A 15,543-nucleotide genomic window follows, 5' to 3' on the forward strand; every position below is an offset into this window, starting at 1 on the left:
AGTCCCAGGATCTGACCACCATAGCACTGTGCAGTGAGGTTACCTTCAGTCTGTTGCTACAAGACACCCATTTCCATGCCATCGCACTTGTCCCCATGTCCCCATCAATCAGTCTCTCTTACACAATAGTAAACATATCATTTGGCACGTTTTAACCACACTTGTCAACTTCCATCTATAACAATAGATTATTGCAACAGCTCAGCTTCTTGCTCATTAAGTCACCTTTTAAAGATACTATTAGACAAAATTCTGGCTGGCATCTGGGGACGTCTAAGCCAGCCCCTGTGCATACGAGATGAAGCTGCAAGCAGCTGTACCTGATATGGGGTAAATCTCGCAGATGTACACTCGCAGCAGGCGCAGGCAGCAGGTCCCCACGAAGCGCAGTCGCTCCAGGTCCAGCAGGGTGGCCGTGTACTGAAAGCCTTTAAGCCCCCGCAGCTCCTCCACACCCAGCACCAGTGTGGTCCAGCTCCAGTGGAGGATGCTCAACAATGACTCAAAACACTCCTGCACCACATCAGAAGACAGTGAACCGCATTAATGTCCGTCCAACACCTTTGTTTCACCTTTGGATGATTCTTCTAAAAAGAACCCAAACAGATCTAATTCCCCTGAAGCAGCATTGTGCTTTCCCCGATTTCTTCTCATCCAATCTTTGTAGCTAACAGGTCAAAACACAAGGCGTGATGCAGAATTGTTTTATGTTCCTTGTGCTAAAAGAATATCTGTGCCACCTAGTTACAGTCTATATAGTACAATTTCTCAATTCTAACTTGTGAAATAAAGTGCATACCACTGATACAGTCCTTGCAAACGATCTCTTCAGAATGTGCACAGGTTCACTGGTCTGCTGCTTTCCTTTTGCAGCGTTGCCGTCATTGGATGGAAGCCTGAACGAAAAGGCAAAACTTTCAATTAGAAATAAAAAGCATATTACAAACATACGTCATCACTAAGGAAGACATTTTGCCCTGGTTTCATGGAAAGAAGTTTATAATGGAAAAGGCCCAGAAATAAAATCCTATAGTCCAGGCACAATTAAACTCATTATGAACTAACTAGTGGCAAAGCCCCAGCTGTTTACCATTGTACATGGGATATATGTTGAACCATAAAAATACTTCACTGACACGGATAAGATATGAGGAACTGAGTTATTATAAAATATGAAAAGGAAAACTTTTAGCCAAATCTTTAATCATTACATCTATGCATACTGTATATACCCAGTAGAGGACTTCCACATACCTGTATAGCAACTGAGGTATCTGTCCTGCATTTACATCCGTACCATTATTTGATTTCTTGGAGCTTTTAAACTGGAAAACCACGCTGTGAGAAAGCAAAAATAAAATATATAATAAAGGCAATCTTTGACCACCTGTGATGTAGCCTGATTATTCACACCTTTGATCACGGGTTTATGCAGCTAGAAACTTCATGTGGATGCAGTAAAATGTGTAAGAGTAGTAATGTCACTAATTTTCTGCAAAACCAAATGTGTCAAAATAGTGTGAACAATTTTAAAACCTGTTTTGTTCACAAAGCCCTGAGACTCAGGTTGCAAAGCCTGGATTGGGCCAACAGAGTAGGAGAAAGGGAGATCAGAGAGAGGAGGCAGAGGTGACACGTGCCTGTCATCTGTGGTGATGGTGGCCTGTCCATGGGAGCCACAGTCGCTGCTTGGCCCCGACACCCGAGCCCAAGCCACGTACCACCAGCCAGACTGCAGCAGCACCGGCTCATCAAACATCATGGCATACTTCTCCCTGCAAACACAGGCCCACGTCACGACACACCGCCAGGGCAGTCGAACACCCTCAGCTGTCACAGATCTCAGGCATGCAAGTCAGGGTGGAGGTGCCAATATTTTGTTTGCAAGAAAGCAAAATAAAGTCTACAAATTAAGAAAATTACTATGTAGCACGAAATGAACTCCTGTAACATCACAAAAGATTTGTCACACTAGCAGAATTTTTATCACATTAAACCTCATCAAATACGCTGTTCAAACAACTCAAGGACTCCTGTGCACACCATAGCTTCATTCTGAGGTGGTGATTATGTGAACCTGCTAACAAAGCAGTTGTGACAGCAGGGAGAACAGCCGTCTCACTTGGTGTTACCTCCATGCTGATACTGACAAATACAAACTGAATACTAATAGGGAGGAGCGACACAAATCCACACAAGGCAGAAAAATATTACTGCTGAACTACAACTACATAAGCACACTATTTCGGCACAAGGTTAAAATAAAATCTAAAGATAAAAATGCTGAGTTTCATATTTTGCTATGTAATTGATAGTGTTTCTGATCTCAATATAGAGGGATCCACAATGATCATCATCATCATGCAGCAACCACTACCATTTGGGTGACTTGCAACAACCGTTGAGTACCAGCAGCCCCGCTTTACAGCAAACGAGGCAGAGAAGCAAGAAACCACGCTGCCAATTGATCGCACCAGATTGCGCAATCCAGGACACTAGAGTTAATACCTCTATTCTTCTCTATGGTATCCAATATAGTCATTAAAACTTAGTTTATTGTCTGATTTAAAGAATGACACAACCTAACTCCATGTTGTGTTGAATAAGACAAATTGGACTGCATTCATAAATCTTGTCTTTGACAATGATAGAGAGATATCCCTTTAACCCAATGAGCTCAAGTGGCAGTCAATTTATTCTCGTCATCTGGAGGCTGCATCTACACTATAATGCTATAAAATGAGAAAGTTGCAGATCAGGCGTTTAGAATCAGTACTGAAAACACCTGCGCTCATTTTGTCATAGTCACTGTTTCGCCGTCCTCCCAGCATGAGGAATAAAGCATATATTCTTTCGGGAGATAATGCAAACATTACCTAGCTGCACAGTCATAAGCTAGGACATCAGTCTCAGCCAGCAGGTCTCCATCTGTTTCATGATCTCCTCCATCAGGGCCCAGCTCAAACAGCTTAGGAACAGAAGTCACAAATTCCACAAATTTAACCACTACAGTAAGCCCTCTGTTCAATGGACTAATAGAGGGGAATGGGTGCCTGTTATTGTAGAATGGGCATTAAATCATGAATGAGATTTTTTCAGCCCCAAAACACAGTTACATAAGGAAAAATATACCACATATATGCTTTCTAGATCTATTGACTATTTCTTCAAAAACTGCAGTCAACTCAGTAAAACGAAAATTGTTCCTGTCCTTTTTTCCCCATAAACTTTTCTTTTACGACATTAAATATTTTTTACGTCGTAAATATACTGTATAAAATTTACTGAAGCATTCATAACATGAACCCATGTTATACACCCATCATAAACAACTTCCATATCCCTGTACCACCTGTCCAATCCCTACATTGATTCCATTAATATTCATGCATTTAAAGGCATGCTGTACAAAATACATTTATTGTTTTATTATTTTTGCATTTTTCAGCCATTTCTTACAATTTGTCTCATTTTACTTCACATTGGTTTACTTTAATTGCTTTTTGGTGCATTCATAATTTACTGAGTCAGCTTACTCCTTGATTCAAACGATGGGGAACTGTGAAGTAATCACTGCTCATTTCATGTACTTTAAAATTATTATACATTAAATGTATTTTGCAACTCATTTCTACCTTTTGTTATCCCTGTTATAAAGAATAAACCAAGCCTTTTGTCCTGACTGCCCTGTACAATACTATTTAAGATGACAGTAACTTTTTAGAATCTATTCTGTAAATTATTCTGTTATATGAAAACATCATATCTGATATATCTACTTCATCAGGAGTATGAATACATTTGAAGGGCACTATATGTACACGAATGCGTTACAGAACTTGAATGACACAGCTGGCAACAAGCAGACAAGTCAGTTTACCTTGATCTTTGCAGTGTATTCTCCTCTACCCCCAAAGAGCCCCAAGCCTCCCAACAGGATATCTGCATCTGCATAGAAGCGAATGGCTTCCACAGAATGCGCTGAATACCCCCAGCCACCACCATGACCTACAAAAGTAAGATTTAATTTCATGTGCAACAATTATAAAATAAGAGTTGGCAGATTTTCAGTCTCCACAAAAAATATTGTCTTCAAAACTCCAATCAATACAAATACTCTAAGCACAAAGATGGAAAAGAAGAAAAAAAAAGAAGAAATCCTACAGTAAAGGGATAAAGGAAACATTTCTTTATGACAAACCTGTCCATAAATAAAAATAGTGGAAATGGATATGCTGGTACCTGCAGTTCCAAAACTACACACTGTGTTAAAAAGCACTCACTTTCGAAACGGTTGACAACGCTGTAGTCTTCTTTAGAGTAAACTTTCATGACTGCCTGCGTCTCTTCCTCTGTGCTGGCAATTCCCATTTTCAGCTCTTGCATGGCAGCCAATGTGTCCAGACATCCTAAGGATGGAGAATCCACAGTTAAAGCCTTTTCTTTCAAAACGCAAAAGAAGAAAGTGCTTGCTTTTATTACTTCCTGAAATTATAAGAAACTTGTTCATGGCATAAAGCACCTGGCAATCTCAAGCAAGCCACAGACTTCCCTGTTGCAGGGATCAAAATGCCTATCAGTCACTAGTGATTCTGCCATTTCCAGCATCCAGGATGAGAACCAAAGTCATTAATTAACTCGGCTTCCAAGCTGCACACACCAAATCCACGTGGCCACTTCTACCTTGTAAGATGAGGATACCCTGGCAGACTCATACTTGCAGGACTTACCCAATTCTGCATCACCCTCTGGGAATGATGATCACAGTCGGCACATAACAGCCCAGGCTTAAACTACCAATGTCTGTCTTGCCTGCTGGGCTCAAGCTGTGCTCTTTGTGACCATCTTTATTGGTCTACAACCAATAAATGATCCTTTAAGACACAATTATCTAAATGAAACCTTACCCTTTCTGTCAATTACACAACAAATATACCCCACTTGAAATATAGTGTCAGGGAAACAAAAACTTTAAATAAAGCAATAGAGAAAAAACATTCTCCAAAAAATACATGTTGACAATAGCTTACCTAGTATATGCAGTGCACCATGGGACCTTGTTGTGGTGGCGCATGATCCTGTTGGTAGAGCTAACTCTGGACTCAGGATACTGCATCTGGACTGAATATCTGTGGCTGAAGGCATCCGCACATCAGCAATCACAGCATTGTAACACCACATCTCCCGGGATGCAGGCAGGAATCTGAGAAAGAGTGAAGTGATTTGAATAAGCTTGAGTTTGTCAACATCCCAGTAGCTGTTCCCTTTTTTATTAACAAAAGCTAAGAAACAAAAAAAAAACAAACAAATGGAATAGAAACACTTAAAAAATCAACAACAACAAAAAATTCTAGCTGAAATAAGACAAAAGTCAAGGTTGATGATAAAGGTCATCACAGACAGTTTGGATGTGTAAAACAAATTGAGGATATGCAAAAAAACAGCCTTTTTCTACATATTCAAGAAAGGGACCCCAGATCCTATGGAATCGCTCCACAGTGATTATCCTACAGAAGCAAATCCTCTCCATTGAAATTGTGGATATCAATCCTTGAGACAGCTCTTGAAACGGAGATTTCCAGTCTTATGAACAATTTTTGGCCACACCATTCCCAATATGAGTGCTGATAATTCTTGCTTTGCTTATCTGTGAGTTGCCTCTGAACAACCAGAGAGGGCTAGTTCAGCATATGGGGGCATATGGGGGTATATTCTTCCCAAACACTTTTGAGTACCACTGTAATATTGCTGCCTTAAATTTTTAAGAACTTCGGACCGAGCCAGTAGAAGCATGTGAGAGTGACATCAGAAGACCTGTATCTCTCATACAAAGGAGAGAGTGAAATATATATCTTGTTCAATTTAGTTCCTTACACCAAGTATCTTTCAGATGATTTATCTACAGTATTTTTAATTAAAATTAGAAACTTATCAGCATTGCATCTAATCTTCAATCTTACTTTCTTTTCATCTTTTTAGCAGGGAAACAAAATATACGAGATGCTCTACAAAACACTGGTAAGGCTTCATTCAGACTACTGTGTTTAATTACAAGTGCTATATAAAAAATGGATACTGGGACCCTGGGAACAGTTCAAACAAGGGCAATGAGTTTTCTTTCTGCATTTAAAGAATGTCATACACAGTCAAGCTGTATGGACCTAATCTATTTAGTAGTAAAAAAAGATTATATGTATCTAAAGCCCTAAAAGAAAATGACGAACAGTATCCTGTATCCAAATGACAATTTCAGCATGAGTTGTGAAAGATTGACCCTAGGATACAAGTGGAAAATAAGAGTACATACCCTTTAGGACTGAAAAAAGCAGTCAGTTCTTTACACAACAAGGCTGAAGATATGAGACAAGCCACTGAGCCATGATGCTAAAAGCAGACACCCTGGGATCATTCAAGGAATAGCTGAATAAGATCCTTGAAGTCATTAAGTGACTAGCATCTAAAATAAGCAACATCTGCTCAAATCGTATTTTATTTATACCCTATCTTCTGTTAAGATAATCAATTAAACTCCCCCCAAATAAAAAACATTGTACTTAACCTAGATGTACTCAGAATTTAGGATGTCTTGATGGTTATTAGTAATCTATTATCTCAACTACATTCTTACCATTGAGAAAGACTTACCTCCAGATGACATCATAGACTGGATCCAAACACACACCAAAGCCCTGCAGGTCCTCTTGTTCAGAGTCATTGAAGGTTCTGCAACTTCCATCAACCTTATTTATCAGAAGGCATTTGAAAGGCGTGGGCTCGGACATAGATGCAGGTACCAAGCCTAAAAAATAAATTATATTATATTTCAAACAACTTTTAATAATAAATACACATTGGTATTTGGAAACTTTCAATTAAGGGGAAAAAAAAGGCAAAAGCTGATCTTTACCTATGATGTGTTTGCTGGCAAAGATCTCTGAAGTGGCTAAGACATGCGAGTTTATAAGTGCTTCATCAATCCTCAGGAAGGTCTGGTCTCCGCTAGCTCCAATCCAGGTAGCTTTTCGCCCATACTTGGCTCCAATGTTCGGCATGGGAGATGGCTTTGCATTCCAATATGGCATGTCTACAATTGGCCTTCCAAGTTGTCCTTTCTGCCAAGAGAAAAGCAATACAAGCCCATTTATGTTGAGTGTACCATGTATTAAATACAAAGTATAGTTTTAAATGTAGAAAAATGTTCATATATGTTAAATCCTGCCATTATCATTTAATGACAATGACAAAGAAACATGAGAGGAAGGCAAGTGCATTTAAAAAGGAGAACAGGAGGCTTTTTTACACAAATGGTTGAGAGTCTAGAATAAGTTATCGAGCCAAGTTTTGGAAAATAAAAGACAGGACATTTTGCTAAAATAATAATCTTTTTGTTTTTTCTTACCGAGAAACTCCCGAAGGTGAAGACTTGACCGTCCATTAGGAGAACAGCAGTGTGGTTGCTCCCAGCAGTCACCTGGATACTGGGGCCTGGCAAGGCCTGTACCAGGGTTGGAGATCCCCTGATGAGCAATTAGAAATAACAACAATAAGAATAAACTCATTGCATATAAGCAGCACTTTTCATCCCAAGGGATCCCAATTGCCTCATATGAAGGAGAGGACCCACTTCATCCACTACTGAAGTGCTGTCCCACCTATGTCACTCAAAGGAATCAAAAGGTACCTGCAGCCCCACTACACTATGGATCACACAGAGAAGTGGAAAAACTGCTTCATCAAAGGAATTCACTTAGGTAGGCCAGAGTGCTCAACTCAAAGTGGAATTGAGTCAGGGCAAAAAGGTCAACACTAGCCACCACTCTCAATTACAGTGTCCTACACCTTGGCACGCGCTGAATTATTAGTTTGGGAAATTTTGTCTACCACAATTAAAATCAATAAATATTTAAGCTTTTGCAGTGTAACTAATACAAATCTTTGCTGTGCATTACCTGGAATTAACATCTCCATGGCCCAGTTGTCCATGCTGCCCATAGCCAAAAGTATACACATCTCCATTCTCCATCAACACCACTGGAACAAAGCAAATGAGACTTTTACCTCATTGAGGCTTAATACAGGCATTCATACTTGTACAAAGATTAATAATGGAAACAATATATTTGTTCATCAGCACTTGATGTATTTACAGTACAAGACACACACTGCCTGTGAATATTTCTATGTTGAAAGCTTAAAGGAAAGTTTTTTATAGTGCCCTTCAAAACATGATGTCATAGAGCTCCACGACAGGGGTCAAGCGCGGGAATCGAAGTGTGACCCTAGGCCTACACTACAAAAAATGTGACTTTACAGAAACTTAGAGCACATATTATGTTATGCACTGTAGATACTGGCAGATTCCTGGAGGAAGACTATAAAATTCGCCTGATGGAAATACGGGTACATACCTGAGTGATGGAACCCGCAGCTAACCTGCACAGCTCGGAGCTCACAGTCAAAGCGCACTGCCCCTGGGGGGTAAGTGGTGATTTTGCTTGCATCCTTGTCCCCGCGATCCCCACTGCCATCTATAGATCGAGTGAAAATGTGTCAGCAAAGATGGGGTCAGATGAGACACACTGTGGACAAAAACACATTCTGCAACTGTATATATTGGAACAAAGATTGATCAGCTAACGCAGCTCCTGACACACTGCTGCCACCTGTAAAAAGAGCTAAAACATAACATTGAAAAACAATGGTGAGACAAGGTTCTGTATATATTTGAAACCAAAAACAAGTACTCCCTTGTGAGCCATATCATTTCCCACCAGTCTTTCACTGTAGTTAAAATGCCTTCTCTATAATTTCTGTTAAAATGATTAAGAGTTCTGGTATGTTTTGCTCTTGATTCAGGGCACTGAGACATGAGTATACGTATTAAATGCTTCTCTTTTGCAGTAGTTACTATTATTGCTACAAGCAAAGTGATTCTCACATTGGATGAGATCACTACAGCTGCTTTAGCCACTACAAAAACAGCTCACAATAGACAGCTTGTTTAATTACAAAGAAAGAGCTGAAGCGCATTTGTGACAATCTGTGAATGCTATCCAATTATTAGTCCATAACTTAAAGCGCCACCAAAACAGCGGAAAGAAAACAAAACAAAATTCAAACTCATATCCTCATGTTATTTGATTGAAATTTGTTCATATGAAACTGTATGAAAAGTGGCCAAAGGATGGAAACAAGTCAATTATTTCAAGAAGCGTCTTAAAAGACAGAAAGTTACTTTTTTACAGATATAAACTATTTTTCAAAAAACTTACTACAACTCATACCATCAAAACACAGCAAAATGACACATTAATGTCTGATATCAATACTGTACTGCTGTACTTTAAAATTATTAAGACAGAAGGGGCAAAGAAAGCTCCTACTAAGGTAGGCCACAGCTATCTTAAGAACATGTCACTTGAGCAGCAAAATAGAACAGATTTGCATGTCTATGTAAAGCAAATGATGTGAAGATACCCATGAATTACTTCTATCTCCGGCCACATCTTTTTGTCAAACCCCTCAAAAAGTTTTTTAAATTATTAGGTTTCCTAGAAACATGCATAAATCAGAAAACATGGTATGTCACAAACACATTTAGTATTACATATATAACAGCCTCTCCAGCACTACTGCTACACTCTTGCAGTCAAAAAGAACAAATTTGGTGGATTTCTTCTGTATCCTGATGTTTCCCCATAGAGCAAAGCGAAGATAATCAAAGTCTCCTCAATAGTAGCTCCTACAGACCCACCTGTTTCAAAATTAAATGTGACCAACATTGAATTTGCGGGCAGGAAGAGCATGAAAAGCAGTGTGATGACAAGTCTGACATGCTACAGTGACCTGTGATCGTTGTGCCACATAGACATTACAGAGGGTTGCAAGCGTTCTGTTTTCGTCTTTAATAAAAAACATGGGGGTAAGACAAAGGAAAAAGCTTCTACGATTTCTCCGTTACATTTTTCATGTAAACATAATACAAATGCTGTTCTCACCAGCTCTTAAGATTATAGGTGATACGGAAATACCACACTATCCGTTACATTAGTGTTGTGTGTGCGTCTCTTTGTTATTTGGAATCATGACCCTCTTAAGACCAAACTACAAAACATTCTGCATGTAATACAGTAATTCAGAGATTAAAGTCAATAAGCAAATGGACAACTAGCTGTCAGATTCAATCACTAGCGGTTTTCTTTATCCTCAGGTATACTTTACACTAAGAACAGAAAAGAGAAAAATGAGCTTAATTTTGTGATTTTTTATAAATGAAAAACTCAGAGAACTAAAGAGACGAGCTGAAGGGCTGCTCCTAGTTGTTAATGAAGACCAAAGTACCTTTGTGTTTGTCCCGCTTATGCTTTAGCTGTGCCTGAAGGGGTCCTAGTCTGGCTATGGCCTGCTCTCGTTGATGCATATAAATGGGACCAGGAAATACAAAGGGGCCTGAGGAAAAAGAAACTTTCACATGCATGGGAAAGCTTTCAAATGAGAAAAAGAATGGTCAACAAAACAAGGCAAATTAAAAAATATGGAAAATACAACAAAGAAAAAAACCATCCACAGTTCAAAAGCATTAACTTCGTAATAATACCCAGTTTACGGAAACATGCTGTAAACCCATGACAATCCACTGAGCATAATGTAAATATTGCTTGTAATGCTGTCTCAAGACTAAAGAATATGCCTGTAAAGATAAAAAATTAAATTAAAGAAAAAAATTAAACCAGCCCAATTTCATTCATAATCCGTAATATTTTTCTCTTCATAAAAGTGTTGGCAATTTGGCAAAGAAGAATCTGCTGAATTACTACAACTAGCAGTATTTCCAATTATGCCAGTAACAAAAAACAGATGTAGCACAGTTAAAAATTAAGCATGTTTAATCAATGCTTAAATGCTTAACAACAAGAAATTACAATGCCATGCTATAATCAAATGCACAAAATGTAATAATTTGTTTTTTGATTTGGTACCTGTTACAGTTCAGAATTATGAGGTATCTGTGAAACAGACTTCTCTACCTGATCCAGACAAGTGCTGGTTCTCAAGTTATTGGAAGATGGGAATTTTGAATTAATGTTCTCGACATTGGAAAGCGTCCCGAATTCTCTGTTGATTTTTATTTGCATGTGCCATGCAAACAGGAAGCTGTATGACTGAAACACTTTAGAAACAATTCCATATTCAAGATAAACATTAGAAGAGATAAAAGTGCATGGAACATGCACAGCACATGTACCACAGGAATGTTCCTCCATACAATGAGCAAAGTCACTGCCTCTTCAGCAGTTCGGTTAGTGTCTCACACTGAAGTATAACATCTACTCAACTCATCCCACAGGTGCTAGACAGTGTTAGCATCTGCATTGTTATACCAAATTTGTATCAGGTTACACAAACAGGGGCAAGGCAGAAGAAAACAAGTGGTCAAAGTTTGAAAATAGTCAGAACAGTGCAGTAAATTACCATAAAAAAAGCAAAGTGACTGATAAAGTTCTGATCAACTGTCACCCACACCATTACACTCTGCCACCAAAACACACCTCAGTGAACTGTTTACAACATCTCCATCTCCTGTGTATTAAAACTACATTATTAAATAAGTGAACCACGACACCCTTCCACCAATATCTATTTTTATCTACATTGATGTGCTGAGAGGAGTCTTATAGGGGTTACTTTTTATCACACAACAAATGATGCAGGAGTTCCTTAACTGGATATCAGCAGCTCTTAGCTGTCTTGACTGTTAATAGGTTTATAGATTATCATGAAGCATAATTGTTTTAAGAAATTTAAATATTTCATCAGGTTGACAACATTATTGTTTTTTTGTATTGTTTTTGTATTTGTATTGTTGTTGTTTTTTTTGTACTTCTTACCGTCTGAGAGACAGCTAAATAGCATTTCGTTATACCTGTATATGAGTATAATGACAAACTTGAACTTAACTTGAACTTGAGGTAGTCTCTGATGGGTTGTTACACATCATTGACTGGGTCTAGGTTGATCACAAAAGCTATTAATTGCTTGCTTTGCTGATACCTATTGATGATGGATGAATTAAAAAACCCTTAATGCACTAATTGCAACTATGTTGTAACATCTCTGGCAGCAAAATGCACACAAGCATGGATCAGACAAAAGAGCCCTGAGGCACCATTAAAATATAATAAAAAACATCAGACTTTTTATGCTTGCAAATATCCCATTTACATGTGCAAAATCAAAATCACATAACTACTAATACTTATGTTTTCCATGTGTCGCATTTAATGTCTTTTTAAACTTGGAAGGTAAAAGAGGAATTAAAAAAAAATCAGACATCAGCTCTTACCATCTCTACAGCCATATCAGAACTTCTTAAAATGCACAAACAGGTACGAATATGTTATTATGAGTAATAATAACTGGAGTTATAATGTCTTTTGTTTCTAAAGTGTTCCAGTATATTTTCAGACTTCACCACAAATGCTCAAAAGTAACTTTATCACCTATGGTTAAGTTCTCTACCATTTCTTTCAATGCGATCAACACCCAGCATGAGAGAGAACTTTCCACCTGAAGTCTGTGCACTCAGCCTCTTCATTGAACAAAAAGGGATCGACATACCTCTTCCTTCTTCCAGCCGGTGTCTGCGATTTATCCTTTGTCTCTTCTCCTCTTGCCGTATTTGGATATGCTCTTCAATATTTACTCCTGGAGGGACAGGGACAGCTAAAATAAAACAGTTGTGGATTTTGGGGGAAAAAACATACAAAGATGAATGATGGAGCTGACAAGAACTAATAAAATTCTAAATTTTTTAGATTTCTAAATTTAGAACTGTTAACCAATCACCATGGGTGGAAATAAGAACTGTGAACACTCCGCTGAAATGGAAATATGTTTGCCATTTTGCACATTATAAATCACATAGCATCTGCAGGAGAGGTTGATTGTGCTCACTGTCAACACTGCAAGCTCACAGGTCCCCCAGCAACTCACAGCAGCAATAGTGTAGCTACTGCTGTCCAGTGCATCTCATCACTCTGGGAATCCTGTTTATATTCAGCCTGAATTCAGACCTCCAACAACTGGGTTAAAGACACTCCAAGAAAGTGCTTTTACTAGTCTGGCCAAGTTACAGCACTCAAAAAAAGAACACTTTAATGATTAATCTTGGTATATCTACTATAATCTATGTAGATTTAATTTAACCAGCAACTCATTGCTGGAAACCCACTGAAGCTAAGCAAGTGTGAGCCTAGTCAGTACCTATATGGGAGACCTCCTGGGAAAAACTAAGGTTGCTGCTGGTAGTGGTGTTAGTGGGGCCAGTAAGGGACTCACACCCTGCACACACCAGTCTGTGTGGGTCCTAATACCCCAGTATAGTGACAGGGCACTGTACTGTAAAAAGGCATCTTCCTTTAGATGAGATGTAAAACCAAGGTCCTTACTCTCTGTGGTCATTAAAAATCCCAGGGCTCTTCTCAAAAAAACAGGGGTGTTACCCCGGTGTCCTGGCCAAATTTCCCATTGGCCCTTACCAATCATGGTCTCCTAATAATCCCCATCTCTGAACTGGCTTCATCACTCCATTCTCCTCCCCACTAACAGCTGATGTGTGGTGGAGGGGAGCCCCATTACCTGTAAAGTGCTTTGAATGGAGTGTCCAGAAAAGCACTATATAAGTGTAAGAAACTATAATGATAATAATAATAATAATAATAAAATGCAGCATTTAAAGTTAAATTAAAAAAACTGGTAGCACTTTTTATTCCAAATGATCCCATAGTGATAGACATTTAGGACGGTACCCAATTCCTCCTCCAACTGGACAAGACACGGCAGCCAACAGCCCCACAACACAGTAGGAAATAATCTAATTGATAAACTTTAATTAGCCATTTTATTCTGCAATATCCAAAAACAAATTATAAAGGATGGCTGGAAACACAAAGGAATTTAAACAAACTCCTCTTCTTTTAAATAAAACAAACTATGAGAAATATAGAACTTGCATATCTCAAAATGGTAGCCTTGGGAACAAAGGAACCTAGACTGCCTCACACGGAAAGAGCTACATACAGTATAACTGGAGCTTGTATTTTCTGGTCTGAGTCCAGATGAGGGGGAAGGGCAATGTATGATGTAATGTCAGGCTTTACCTAAAAGTAAATCTAATGGGATCATCTCCTTCACAGCATCAAAGATCCCTCTCTGCCTGGCCTCTTGTCCATCCAGCTCTCTGGCACAGGCCTTGCAGCAGCCACAGGCCGAGCAGCCCGACTCCCCGGAGCCACAGCCACAGATGCTGCAGAGAAGAGCACAGAGAGCAATCGCGATCAGTTTCCCACTTTCATAACTCAGGCTGCGACAATATCGGCAGCCGGGAAAGGTCAGCAGCACCACCGATGAAAGAAAAATATGAATAAAAACCAACACGAGAGCTGTAGGTTCTTAAAACAGCGCTTACATTTACAGAGCTTCTTCAACGCAAAAAATACCAATAAAAATCCACAAGTGTCTTCTTTATACGAAAAATTGTTTATAAGTCATCAAATCAGATGAAGGATATTTACCCACATTTGCTACAGTCCAGTGCCTGTCTTGAATGTACAATATGCCTGATTGGATAAAAGTCTCAGGTGATATTAAACAATAATGACACAGGCATGCTAAAGCTGGCCCTGTCTACAAACATCACTGAGCTAACTGAAATCCATTTTTCCTTGTATCTCACTCCTGTCATGTCTCTCCCACATCTCGCCTCTTCCCATCAGACTGCATCCCTCCTCCTGTGACTCTGATCCCTCCATTTCCACACCCCCCTTGGCATTGTCCAGCCCCACAGACTGGATAAACAAATCCCACAGTGATGACACTCTCCCCAATAAATAAAAACACCATCCTGCTTTTTAAAATGTCACTCCCCATTTTTCTACAATGGATGCCTGTATAATTAATCACACTTCCCCATTTAAAGAAAATGTAAATGAGACTTCAATACTTTGGAGGGCATATTAATGAATGAGAAACTTTTTCTTAGGAAAAGTGCATTTCATTAGATCATACATGGAAATAAAAAGCTTAATATGCTTCGCTTGCAAAAGTCTCTGCAGGAATGGAAGTGAGGTAAATGGACACACACAAAAGAAGTCGAAGGTTCAGAAGCAAGACGAAGCACTCACCCTCCAGGAACTCGGTCCGGCCGGCCACTGCTCACACAGCTGGCCCCATAGCCCGTGCAATCTCCGCACACTGTACACACCATGCACTGGTCCAGCTTCCACTTGTGCATGCCAGGAGCACACATCATGGACTTTTCCTCCTTCTCGTCCAGCTCTTCCTCCAAGTCCTCATCCATTGCAGTGGCCATATTCTCCACACCAAAACCTGCTCAGCCACATGGACGCGCACGTCACTGCTGCAGCCTCACACTTCAAATTCTAAACGATCTCAAGAGTGCACAAAACTGCTCCTGCCATAAGTAATTGTCTAATATGGTAGTAGATGGGCAGCTCTAATCAAAGGCTGTTTAAAAAGCTCACT

At 39.3% G+C, this 15,543-nt stretch overlaps 1 protein-coding gene across 24 annotated transcripts in view; it reads right to left on the reverse strand.

The window, feature by feature from the left end:
- The window catches only part of mycbp2 (MYC binding protein 2), a 104,909-nt gene that overhangs the window by 52,591 nt on the left and 36,775 nt on the right, over positions 1-15,543 (reverse strand). For 15 of the 24 annotated variants that reach the window (XM_088602060.1, XM_088602040.1, XM_088601951.1 and 12 more), the window contains exons 16-32: positions 15,183-15,387; positions 14,160-14,305; positions 12,619-12,723; positions 10,342-10,464; positions 8,409-8,528; positions 7,950-8,031; positions 7,400-7,517; positions 6,908-7,112; positions 6,646-6,799; positions 5,031-5,203; positions 4,284-4,409; positions 3,881-4,008; positions 2,877-2,968; positions 1,641-1,775; positions 1,255-1,338; positions 800-896; positions 321-513 (exon numbers count right to left, since the gene is read on the reverse strand). In XM_088602060.1, the coding sequence (XP_088458186.1) occupies positions 321-513; positions 800-896; positions 1,255-1,338; positions 1,641-1,775; positions 2,877-2,968; positions 3,881-4,008; positions 4,284-4,409; positions 5,031-5,203; positions 6,646-6,799; positions 6,908-7,112; positions 7,400-7,517; positions 7,950-8,031; positions 8,409-8,528; positions 10,342-10,464; positions 12,619-12,723; positions 14,160-14,305; positions 15,183-15,387 (2,286 nt within the window). The remainder of the gene's footprint in view (positions 1-320; positions 514-799; positions 897-1,254; positions 1,339-1,640; positions 1,776-2,876; positions 2,969-3,880; positions 4,009-4,283; positions 4,410-5,030; positions 5,204-6,645; positions 6,800-6,907; positions 7,113-7,399; positions 7,518-7,949; positions 8,032-8,408; positions 8,529-10,341; positions 10,465-12,618; positions 12,724-14,159; positions 14,306-15,182; positions 15,388-15,543) is intronic. The other 9 variants (XM_088602051.1, XM_088602075.1, XM_088601940.1 and 6 more) reach the window with 5 other exon arrangements.

Source organism: Lepisosteus platostomus, chromosome 2, assembly GCF_059453375.1.
Source record: "Lepisosteus platostomus isolate fLepPlt1 chromosome 2, fLepPlt1.hap1, whole genome shotgun sequence".
Lineage (NCBI taxonomy): Eukaryota > Metazoa > Chordata > Actinopteri > Semionotiformes > Lepisosteidae > Lepisosteus > Lepisosteus platostomus.